The 12,082-nt window shown below is 39.5% G+C and overlaps 1 protein-coding gene across 1 annotated transcript; it reads right to left on the bottom strand.

Annotated features, from left to right (window-relative positions):
• Positions 1-2,026: 2,026 nt before the first annotated feature.
• Positions 2,027-11,242, bottom strand: LOC124061205 (aquaporin-4-like). Its single transcript, XM_046392844.1, has 5 exons — positions 11,091-11,242; positions 6,542-6,998; positions 4,910-5,074; positions 4,331-4,411; positions 2,027-3,022 (listed from the first exon to the last, which is right to left on the bottom strand). Exons 1-5 carry the CDS (start codon positions 11,123-11,125, stop codon positions 2,768-2,770), a joined length of 993 nt encoding a protein of 330 aa, XP_046248800.1. The 5' UTR covers positions 11,126-11,242; the 3' UTR covers positions 2,027-2,767.
• Positions 11,243-12,082: the final 840 nt, after the last annotated feature.

Below are 12,082 nucleotides of genomic sequence, written 5' to 3'. Positions count from 1 at the left end.
TTGCTGTCTGAGGTGTTCTGCCTTTTTGGGTCCGTTCTCAAGTGTTTTTGCCCATTCTGGCCACTTGTAGAAACATGCAACATGACAACATGTTGCCCTCTGTGGAAGAAGATATAAAATGCTCGTTCTAAGGAAATGAGAACACAATTCTTAGTTTCAGGTGATTATATACCACTGAAAACATAATTATGAATATTCCATTTCTGCCTCTAAATCCAAAAAAAATGAACTTTTAGGGTTAAGGAAGGATCATGTTTTCACTTAGATTTTAATAAACATGTTGTGCCTCATGCTTCAAGTTACTGCTGTCCTTAAGCATCACCATGGAAAGTTTCATAATGCTATAGTGACTAGGAGTACTGACTTGAAGACAAATGAAATATAAATCATGTCATGGTGCGTTTTATTGACAGGTTCAGTATGAACATTCTTGCCAGAAATCTTGTTACTTGGCAGATAAATTCCTATTATGTCCTCATTATGTCATTTCCTGCATTATTTTTCCTTGAAAACATGTTTTGCTGCAAAACAAATGTATATAAACATATTTAACATATTTTTATAAGAAGACAAGGTTGCAATGTGATAAATAATTGCCTTCTATGCACTAAGACTGAGAAATGTTTGCAATGGTAAAGGTGTTTTTAAACATGCATACTTTGTTCTGTTCTGTCTGAAAGACAAAGACTGAGTGCAATGCAGCTTCAATGAGACTGTTTTATTCATTGCCTCCTATTAATTTAAATGGAGCTGTGCTGCAGTTTCAGTCAGCGCACACACACATACTGTATGAACACACAAACACATACGTGCACACACACACAGAGTGAAGCAGAGAGCTAGAGCCCAGATGCTTATTCAGTCAGGCTCTCAGTGACATCTGCTGGTTAACAGGACCACATACAGCTCTGGATTTTGAATTCAGGATTCATAGCTTCTGTACAGACTGGTGTTGAGCTCTGACACTTGAACTACTTTTGACATTAGCTAACAGGGGAAGAATTTTCATTCCTTTGCCAGTGTATGTTTGTAATTGAGAGAAGACAAGAGCAAGGACACATGCAGATTAGGTTAACTGGTGACTCTAAGTTTCCAGTAAGTGTAAATGTGAGCATGGATGTTTGTCTCCATATGTCATCTCTGTGATGATGCTGGGACAGGCCCCAGCCTCCCTGCAAAAGGATAAGCAGTGATAGAACACAATTCATTCATATTATTAAAATGGACATTCCATCCCCAAATCAAAAATATGTTTCCTCATACGTGTAGTGCTGTTTATCCATCTAGATTGATTTTGTGTGAGTTTTGGAGGTATCAGTAGTAGAGATGTCTGCCTTCTGTCGAATTTAATGGAACTAGATGGCACTTTGCTTGTTGGCTGAGCTGTAACATTAGCTAACTTATTTAGCTAAGTTAGGTAGCCTCTCAACAAAACAACAAAACAATCTTAATGGATAAATAGATTTTGATATTGAGGTGAACTGTCCCTTTAAATGTAATTTGCACTTCACCTTTATTTAAGATTTAGAAGATAAAAAGTCAACTCAGTTCATGAGCCTTTCTGTAATCTTTATTAAATGTCAAAGCGGTTTAGAGTGGCGTTTATGATACAAAGCATGCATAATTTATCCATATAACTTTGCATATATATTCCATCTATTTTTTGTCTTTTGATTATTACTAAAAATTAGGAATCTCCTTGTTGCTCTTTCTCTCTCATTGTTTCTTCTCCCATTGATCTCTTTTCCTGTGTGTTGTCCGTCTGTTGAAACAATGCTGCGCATTTTACACCTGCTTTTCCCGGATATTTTATCTTAGATGCAGTTTCATTGTGGGAAGTGAGCCATAGACCATATTCACACAGCAACTTTTTTATATTAATGTTAAGGTTAATATTATGATGCTGATACAGATTACATCCAGCACAAAAGTATTCAGTTTCATTCAATTCAAGTATATTCCAAGAACTTTAGTAGTGAGTTTTTTCTTCTTTTTTGGGTGGTTGGGGGTTGCACTTGAAGAGACCTGCCTGCTTTGTTATATTATGTTATATTGCAAGCTTGATTATATCCAGGCTCATATGAATCTGTGCTGCGATACCTCAGAATTAATTCATAGCGTATTACACCATCAAACGGTCACGTTAACTAGGATGCGGCTGAATGGTCCCATTGACGGTAGCAAATGGGTTACAAAATATTTGGTTTCACTTTGAAATATGGCCTGATCTCCCTTCAGATTGTCACTTATCATTGTCTTTTCAGTTCTCAATCAATTGAAAAGTGGTGAAACAGTAACAATTTATCAGATTCTTAACCTGGAACACAGCAGTATGACAATATCCCAGCATTCCACCTTCCCACCCTGAGTGTGATATCAAAGGAAAACGGCTGCCAGTGAATATGTTCTATGGTCAGTGATAAATATACTGTCGGTGCAGTAGTGATATTCACATATTTCCATTATATATTCTAAATTTGAACACCCTTAAAATAGATACTGCACAAGCACACACGCAGTTTTTAGCATTGCCACTTTTTTCCTTCTATTTTACAGTCTTTCAGTTTACGTGGACAAACTCAGTCTTACTATTTGGCACCAAAAGAAGGGCACCATCTTAGTAAATAGTCTCCTTAATGTGTTTGCTTATTCAAGAAGTTTGCTTCTCCTTCTCCTTTCTGTAATTTGCCCTTGCGTGCCAGTCTACAGGAGGTCAGTGTCCTTCAGGTTGGACAGTCCGGTCATCGGTGCTGTGTCTCCTCTCTAGTCATACAGAGGACAACACCTCCTCCGATACCTCTCTCTCCCTCTCTCTTTCCTTCCTCTCAGCTCTCTCCACATCCATAACAGTGAAGAAAGGCTCCTGGGCTGTAACTGAGTCTTGCCGGTGTTTAGCAGCAGTGAAGGGAGTCTTGATGAAGACATTCGAGTAACGTTTCTTCAGCTCTGGGTCTGGACAGAACAGATACTCATACAAGGCTGCAGCCAGAGTTCCTCCAATAGATGGACCCACCCAGTACACCTGCACACACAAACAGACCATTGAACATCCTGAGTCTGCATTCATCATAAGTCTAGACTTCACTTCTCCTTAGGATCAATGAACTATTGGTAATTTGTAATTTAACACCTTGTGTTCATTATTTTTCATTCTTTTGTTTTTTTTTTCTTTTTATGCTAATACCACAGCAGACTAATGTATTGTAGAAATATTATGCAGGACAAGGTAGGAACATATCCCTACGGTCTACATGTATATTTCACCCATGCTTTGCTTTCTGTCAGCAGTGACATTCAGGTCACCCGCAGCCAGAGAAGAACTTGCATGTCCATGATGATCCATACTTGCAGAAGCAGGTACACCCCAACTGATAAGGCCCAGCAAATGAACATAGAAAATATCTACTGACATAACCCTGAAGGCCATCTCAAACTAGTCAGTGCTGTGTGAAAATGATGGAAGAAGCAGAAAGAATAACCGAGCTTGTCAAAGGGGATGAGACTCGCACAATCTCCAAGATCGAAATCGAAACAAGAAATGACATCAAAGCTGAGGGAACACACAAAAACACACAATACTAATGAGACATCAGGAGAACAACACTGAAGAGAGGCAAGTCAGCTCAGATATTCTGTGCTGGGTGTTGAATATGACTCAAAGGCTACGTTCCCACTGCGGTGACCTAAATCTGATTTTTTTCTTACATCTCATCTTTTTGTCTGACTCACATTCATCTTTGCATGTGGCCTGTATCTGACATAAATGTGACCAGAACTGCACCATGACCCCACGTTTATGCTGCTGAGCAACAGCAAATGTCATTGGCATGGCAGTCCATTGTCATAATGAATAAAACAGTGGTTCATTTGTTGAATTGTTTGCTCTGGTAACAATAGTGTGGTGACAGTCTGACAGTTTTTCAGCCTGAGGACATAAAGGCAGTAGAGGGCTTTGATAGAAGCACCTTCACATATATCTATTCAATTTACAACCTCCTGTCATCCCAGTCGTCCATGCTGCCATCCTCCATATTTAACTTTGTCCACGACTGCTGACAGTTGATAAATAAAGATGTAGTAATGATGTGAGCGTGCTCAGTGAGAAAAATAAAACACATGAATTCTGATCTGTCTGTTCACACAGCCATCACAACAGATCAGGAGGTCAGGTGACTGTTTGACCAATGAGGAAACCAGTCATTCTAGTATTGGAGAAATGTACAACAACCAATATTACATTCGGTGACAATTTACCACTTAATAATCAAAAAGTCCTTCAGTTTTAAGAACAATAACATTAAATGATGTAATTCCTGCAAAGTGTAGTTACCCAGTGGTTTTCCCATCTCCACGTGACCACGGCTGGGCCGAAGGATCGAGCAGGGTTCATACTGGCTCCAGTGTAGGGAATCTGAGGAAACCATCACAACCAACATTACACCAACTTGTCAGGACAAGAAACATACAAGAAGAAAGACAATAAGTCATTCAGGAAATAGTAGAATGTTGCCACAAATCCTCTCGACTAAATGAAAAATACACTATTTGTAATTACCTTCCAAATGATACAAATAAGGATTTTCTGACCTAACCCACCTAAAGCAGGATGACATTTGTCAGCACCTTTCCAAATCATTAAAGCAGTCCTTCTTTACTGTTACATGCAGTTGATGCAGCTGTTTTTTCAAACATACTGAGGTCAGAAATAACATTTTTTTTCAGCAAGATAATGTAATACACTCTTACCCCCTCTATTACAGTAGTTGAGAGCAATCTTGTTTTGACCCATTTGTGACAATGATGAATGCATTTGATACTGAATCACTTTTGTCTGTATAGGTTATTATCCATTTCCATGTACTACTTCCATGTAGTTGTAGGAACAGCTGGGCAGTTATTGGGTACTTACAGCAAACAGGTGACCAACACACACAGACAGGCCAATTGCCAAAGCAGATGAACCCTTCAGGTCATTACGTTTGTGGTCACAAGTGGCAAACACAGTGAAGACCAGCTGAAAGGTGATGAAGAGTTCCACAACCAGAGCGTTTCCCACTGAGATGTTCGTGTTTACCTGTGTTGGAAACACAACAGACATATAAGCAGAACACATTTCAATCTGACTGTACAGTAATCCCTTCAGTTCAGCTGGACTAGAGGCAGTTTGTATGACTAGACTTCAGCCAGATGTGAATACAAAATGTGGACTGCACCCTCAAGAGAAAGATAAGATAGATGAGCTAACAATCCAGGTGAGGTAAATTTATTGAAGCTGGTGGCCTGGATTAAACCAGTTGGGGGGACCAGGGGCAAAATGGACCCCCAATTTCTCCCTTTCTCTATACATTCGTTCTTCTATGTACCGACTATCAGCAGGATAGTTCTCCCCTATGGGCAGGGTCCTGCTCAAAGTTTCTTCCTGTTAAAAAGGAATACAATTTTGATTGTATAAGGTGCTATATAAATGAAAAACTGAATTAAATTTAATTGAATTGAAGAGTCAGCGCGGTTATCATGAGCGCAGAGTAATGTGTTTCGCTGAGGTAAGTCTATAAAGGGATATCCCGGACTCTAACACCACTACTAGTTTGTGGTGACCAGCAATATCTTTCATGGTGCCTTAACTGTGCTGGGAACCAAGGACGCAGATTCCATCACAACCTAGGAGTGGAAAGTGATGTACTAGGAAAGAAAGTCAGCCCCGTACTTATAAAGACATAGTGTCCTTTCAGTCTTCCTTCATGAAAATGGATGGACCTTATTGAATCTGCAGGTAATGTATTTCTGACATATGTCACTTTTCTGTTAAAAAAACACTCTTTGCTGTTTTGCTTTCTTGTCCAATGAGAAGTTACTGTTAACAAATTAGATTGTTTGTGTTTACAACTTTGTTGCAACAGTTTGCGGAAAGTCCTTTTCTATTCCAGCTTGACTGTGCCTCAGTGCACAAAGCAAGGTCCATTAAGACGTGGTTGGATGAGTTTGGTGTGGAAGAACTTGACTGGCCTGCACAGAACCCTGACCTCAACACTGTCAAACGCCTTTAGGATGAACAGAGATTCCAGGCCTTTTCATCAAACATCAGTGCCTGACCTCACTATTGCGCTACTGTATGAACAGGCAAAAATTCCCACAGAAACACTCCAAAGTCTTGTGAAAAGCCTTCCCAAAAGAAAGGAAGCTGTGTTAGCTGCAAAGCTGTCTATGTATTTAGAATGCGACATCATTAAAGTCCCTGTTGGTGTTATGGTTATGTATCCCAATACTTTTGTCACACATATTTTCATCTTTTACTGTATTTCAGTTTTGGGGAAGTTTTTCTATGTCAAAAATCAGAGCTTCAAGCTTCAGGCATGATGCCAGTGATTTTGTCAATTTGTCATTGTTTACATTCCTTGTTTTCCCCCATTGATACATAGGTGGGACATGAAGAAAAGCTTTTAAAAAGTGTAGAGTGTGTGTGAAAGTTTATGTGTGATGGTAAATTTTATAAATAATTAAAAATCTACACAATGCAATAAAATAAAAGATGTACACAAACCATGGTGACCCCCATGTCACCCCTAACAGAGGCTGGGGTGATCCCGAACAGAATGGCAGCTCCCACTATGGCTCCTACACACTGGGCTAGCAGGTAGAAGACAGCTTTAGCCAGACTGAGCTTCCTGGTCACCACCATGGCTGCTGTGACTGCCGGATTGATATGAGCACCACTGATGTGGCCAAAGCACTGCACCATGGTGCCAATGGTCAGGCCAAAGCAGAGTGAGATGAGCACCAGGTCAGGGGGGCGGGGATCCTCTTCAATAGCCCCCCAGTTGATGGTTGAGCCAAGGCTGATCAGGACAAAAAGCAGCATGGAGAAGAACTCTGCCCCTACACAGCGCCAGAACTCCTGAGTCCAGATGCCCTTGAAGGCTGTCATGGCTTTGTCTCTGGTGCAGCAAGATGGAGGCCAGAGCTGTAAGTGTGGTGTCCGGCAAGCAAAGCAACAACTCCTGGAAGGAATTACAGCAAGTTCAAAAATCAATAAGTGGGATTAGTTTTCATGTAAAAGAACACTTAAAGTCATTATTCAGTTCAGATATGTACTGAGTAAATTTATTGGAGCTGATGGCCTGGATTAAACCACTTGAGGGGACCAGGGGTAAAATGGACCCCCAATTTCTCCCAATCTCTATGCATTAATTAGTTATTAGTTTGTCAACTGTCACCTTACATCCCCTACTGTTTCAAACAAACAAATCTTTAAATTAGTTACACAGAGAAAATTGAATGGCTGAACTGGAGCCTTCAGACCCGCTGAACGTCTGAACTGTGGAAATTTGCTCATTTTGTAATCTAAGCTTTATTCTGCTTTAGTAGCATGAGTTCCAAAATAATTATAAATTCTACAAGGGTTTTGTCAGAACTCTGTTCAGCAGAGTGAAAATGCTTTGTGATAAATTCTCTCTCCAGTTAAAAATGTGTTTTTCTTCCTGTTCTTTCAGTAGAATGTTTGAGCTTCACTCTGTGGAATGATATATGTACACAGACTGACATAAGAAGGCTGTTTTCACATCAATTGCTGCAAGTGTAAATTTTCTCTGAGCTCATTGCCAAAGAAGTTCAACTTGTGAAATGAAACATATTTGCATATTCACAGTGTGGAATTTTTAATGAGGAAGAGGCAGTAAGTGTCATTAAGGATTTTAATGTGATAACTTTTGCCCGCATAAACCATGTCAGACACATAAAAGAGAATTTTTATTTTAATTTGGCTTAATACATGTGTGGAGGGGATCTTTAAGTACAGCCTAATACCAGTGATGTCGTTAAAGATAGCAACAAGCGTAAGAACTTTAAAGTAACACTTCTGTTATCAAACCTTTATAGAGAAACTCAGAGTAAAAATCTAGTTCTAAGGCCTCTAGTATTTTAGGTCCCACATGCTCCATAGGGCTAATTTCTGCATTTATGCATACGTTATGACAATGCTAATCACAAACTAATGTATACAAAATAAACAGAGGGTGAGAGAAACAGGCAGTCAGGGCTCGCAGCTCATCTTAGCCCTGAGGCCCCACAGAGGGTTAGTCCGGCCCTGGACCCAATCAAATAAACATAAAAACATAATGAGCATTCAAGATAAATGCATCATTATCTAAGTATTATGACGCTGATTAGCAGATAGCTTACATTTTCATTTATTTACTTTAATTAACCCAATAGCACATCAATTGCCAAGCCACAAAATGTGTATAGTTAATAAAGATGATACAAGTTGTCCACATGTGATGGTGGTTTACATCTTTACACTGTGTCATGCCTGAAAGCCTCCATGTGCCTGTGACACACATGCTCCTATCAGCCTCTTTAATCAAGGTCCACTGGCTCATTTAAATGTAGATCATAGAGTTTTCTTTGTCCTTTGATTCATTGGGAACAGTGTCACTCCATTCCAAATACAAGAATTTCAGTTAATACCTTTGTGGGCCCCTTGTCACTTTTTGTAGTACATGCATGGGAGCACAAACACAATGCTCCTGTTACACTTCCAACTGCAGTATACAGTATATATTCTATGTTTATTTGTAATCCTCACTGATTCCAAAGAAGTAGGGACACAGTGTCAAAGGTAAGTTTTTTTCTTATAATACATGTCTTTGGGATTCTTCTGTTTTGAAGCCTCTTAAAAAAACAAACAAACACACAATTTCATATTTTTACATTTATTTCCCCCAGTGCACCGACTGACTGTGTCTGCTCACAGCCTCACAAACAGTAACAGTGGTACCATGGCTGACCCTCCCACAAATCCTCATGTGGGCCTCTTCTGCCCCCTCCTTCCCACAGGGTAAAGACCCAGATCACTGGGAAAACTGGTCTGAAGACCGCAGTTAGCCTACAGGGTCAGGCCCGATACTCTCAGTTTGAGGGGACACAGGATAAGCAAAAAGTCAGTGTGTTTTACATATACAATAAGCATTTTTCATTAACAAACCACTGTAATAATATTTTCCATTTGAATGAAGTGTTATTTTTTTGTGTTTATAGTTTATTGTTTTGCTTTTCTGCTTGCAGAAATATGCAACAAACAATATGTCAACACAGTGTTGTTTCTAATAAAAATTTGAACATATCTTTTATTTTAGAACGAAGGCATTATTGGTTATGAACTGCATTAGTACCAAATAATACCGAATACCCTGAGCGAGTCTTTGTTTTAACAATGAAAAAAAAGTGACATTAGTTAAGTTGCTTCCTTTAAAGTTGCTTCAGGCTCACTGAGCCCATTTATATTAACATTGGCCAGTTTTTTTAAAGCTTATTTGTCATGCAAGAGGGGGCAACATTGTTTTCAAATAAACTTTGTCACATGAGGATATTTAGCATTGTTAAACTGTTGTGGGCAAACACTTCTCATCTGCATAAGACTGCATTCTGTTTTTACTTAGGTTTTACACAGTTTTTTCAAAACTGTATCATACTGGAATTGTATTTTTATTTTCCAAATATATTTATACTAAGTTAATATGTGTGTGTGTTGAAATAGTGGTGATGATTATAATACTACTTTAGTAGCATTAGGGAGAAAAAGTAGTAGAAAGAGTGGAAACAATAGCAGTAGTATCGCAGTAACAGCAGCACAGTAACAGTACTACAAAGCCAGGCTTGCTTTGGGTGAGCTAGCTTGACAAACCTAAAACCCCACTTAACTTTCTGCTTCAGGCATTCAGTGCATTTGACTCTTCCACACAAAATGGACCTACGGCCTGGCGTATTTCAGTCAAGGGGAACAGGTCATCACCATGGAGAGGTATGAACCATATAAAAAACATTCAAAAGCAGCACTGTTGCTGGAAGTAGGGACAACTGGGTGAAAAGTTAAGTTAGTACATTTCTCTCACCGCTCAGTGCACACTTACTGTCGCATTTATTGATGCAAAACACAAAGTCGATACGGCACATTTAAAAATCCACGGTGCTGTGCTTCATTTATTTAACATAACGAATGATTTTCTGTGAGCAATAAAAAACGAGATGCAGACAGTTTGAGCTGTGCAGCTGTAATAAGCGACTTTGCTCAGTGATATTACTAATGAAGAATGCAGAACATTCGCAAATAAAGTGTATTCCTTCATCTGATCTGTATCACTCATAAAGTTGTCATGGCGATCTAACCATTAATCTCACTTTGTAAGTATACCCCTCAGGTGTTCAGGTAACTTGCACATTTAATAGGCTGGGTTTCACCCAAAAGGCCAGATGAGCTCATCATCTTGTTCTCATGTGGATCTTTACATAATCCACCATAGCTGTTCCTTTAGATGTATAGTTGTCAGTATTATTGTAAAAGGCAGTGTTTAAGATCCCTGAGAAGTTCAAACAACAATTCATCATGGCTGTTAAATCTAGGACTATCCATGGTCAAACATTACAAATATCCCTTGAAGTACACACACACAAATGGATGACATCAACTAGAGAACAGCAAATGTCATGGAGTGTTCTTTTGCAGCCCCTAATGTTCAACTCATACAGCCAAGCATGTCTCATCACAGTTCCAAAGGAATATTTCCTGCATAAATCCACCTCTTCCTGTGTATCCCAGAGTGACAGCAGCGGCAGCAGTCATGTCAGGGGTAGCAGTTCCAGGACCACTGGTGCAATTCTGAGGAACCTGCGCTTTGCTGGAGTATTGCCATGTTACGCTACTTTGCCACTTCTGTTCCACTACATTTCAGAAGCAGATACTGTACAACTTTTAGATCAATTATGCAAAGTATAATTTACAAAAATCCAGATGATATATTATAAATGAAGATAAATCTTGATTACAAGCTGCCTGTCAAGTAATTAAACCACCTTCACCAGCTTCAGCATGAAAGTGAAGGAATTTCAATGCAATGAGGTAATATTCATTGTTCTGAAAGATGCCATTGTGCATCATAAGCACTTTTCTCGACTGTTTCGACTGTGCGTGGAGTGTGGTCACCCGCAGTGAGGCACCGTGTTAGTATTAGTTAGGAGTTCGACTCGCTGTTAAAGCCGTCTGTGCTGTGAGGCTCACTGACCCAGCTCCCGTGCGTCTTTACGCGGGTACTCACCTCAGGCGCTGCAGAGTCCCGCCGCTCTCCGTCATGACTCCAGCAGCCTGCTGGATGTGTGCGTCTTTTATAGCGAGCCGACGCTTTGTGCGTGTGTGCGCTTGTTTGTTTAAGGTTAGGGTCTGGTTTGTCCCGGCCTGACCTGCATGGGACCGGATGAGGATAGAAGCAGCACAATAAGAAGAAAACGTCAGTGGGATAACTCATATCAGTTATAATGATAATATGACCATATTATTCGAATACTTATCTAGTTTTACTTTTCTTTTTAATTAATAGTCGCTAGTTAGTCGGGCATTTGAACTCACTTGAGGGCATTTATTTATAATTATTATTATTATTGACTTTAACATGAAGAATCTAACATTGAAAAAAATAAAGCAATGAAGTTAATCCTGTTTGGTCGTTCTTAGGTCAGTTTACTTATGGTTTTTTAATAAACGAATTTGTTCATTTCGGACACTGACTAAACTTAGAGACAGGCTATGGAGAAGGTTTTTTTTGCAGGACCACAAAGGATCTAGAAACAGCAACGTGAGCAGTGTGTAGGAAAAGGGTTAATGCACCATAATCGCTCTGCATTGAGGCCATTTAACACACACACCTAGAGCTGAAAAAAATGGATGATTAAGATAAGATGAACTTTGCTGATCCCGCAGTGGGGAAATTTACTTGTCGTGGCAGCTCACGATTATAAAACTATACTGCAAATAACAACATCCAAGACATGGTAATAAGTGTTAGAGTTGTCTGAAAGGTTGTCTTTCATACTCTGTATATGAAACTATAGAGTCATGGATGACACAAAGCAGTTGCACTGTTTAACAGAGCAGCATCTTATAATAGTTTTCTTTTTCTCTCCATTTTGGATGTTGTGAATAAACAGCCTGTTTGCCCCTGAGCGTTTGTTTTCGTTGTGATAATAAATTGTCACACCGACTCTTGGTGAAATGCAGTCCATTTTCCTTTCACATGTAAAGAGCAACATCACA

The sequence above is a fragment of the Scatophagus argus genome, chromosome 6 (assembly GCF_020382885.2).
Source record: "Scatophagus argus isolate fScaArg1 chromosome 6, fScaArg1.pri, whole genome shotgun sequence".
NCBI lineage: Eukaryota > Metazoa > Chordata > Actinopteri > Scatophagidae > Scatophagus > Scatophagus argus.
The sequence above is the reverse complement of the archived record's forward strand: the minus strand, read 5'-3'. Positions and strand labels throughout refer to the sequence as shown.

What these genes read in the sequence shown, in the direction of transcription:
- LOC124061205 (XM_046392844.1), bottom strand. Translation starts at nt 11,125, where the DNA reads ATGACGGAGAGCGGCGGGACTCTGCAGCGCCTGAG. An exon ending in GGGACTCTGCAGCGCCTGAG is followed by an intron (nt 6,999 to 11,090) that starts GTGAGTACCCGC and finishes AATTCCTTCCAG; the next exon opens with GAGTTGTTGCTTTGCTTGCC. An exon ending in GTGTTGGTCACCTGTTTGCT is followed by an intron (nt 4,412 to 4,909) that starts GTAAGTACCCAA and finishes TGGTTTCCTCAG; the next exon opens with ATTCCCTACACTGGAGCCAG.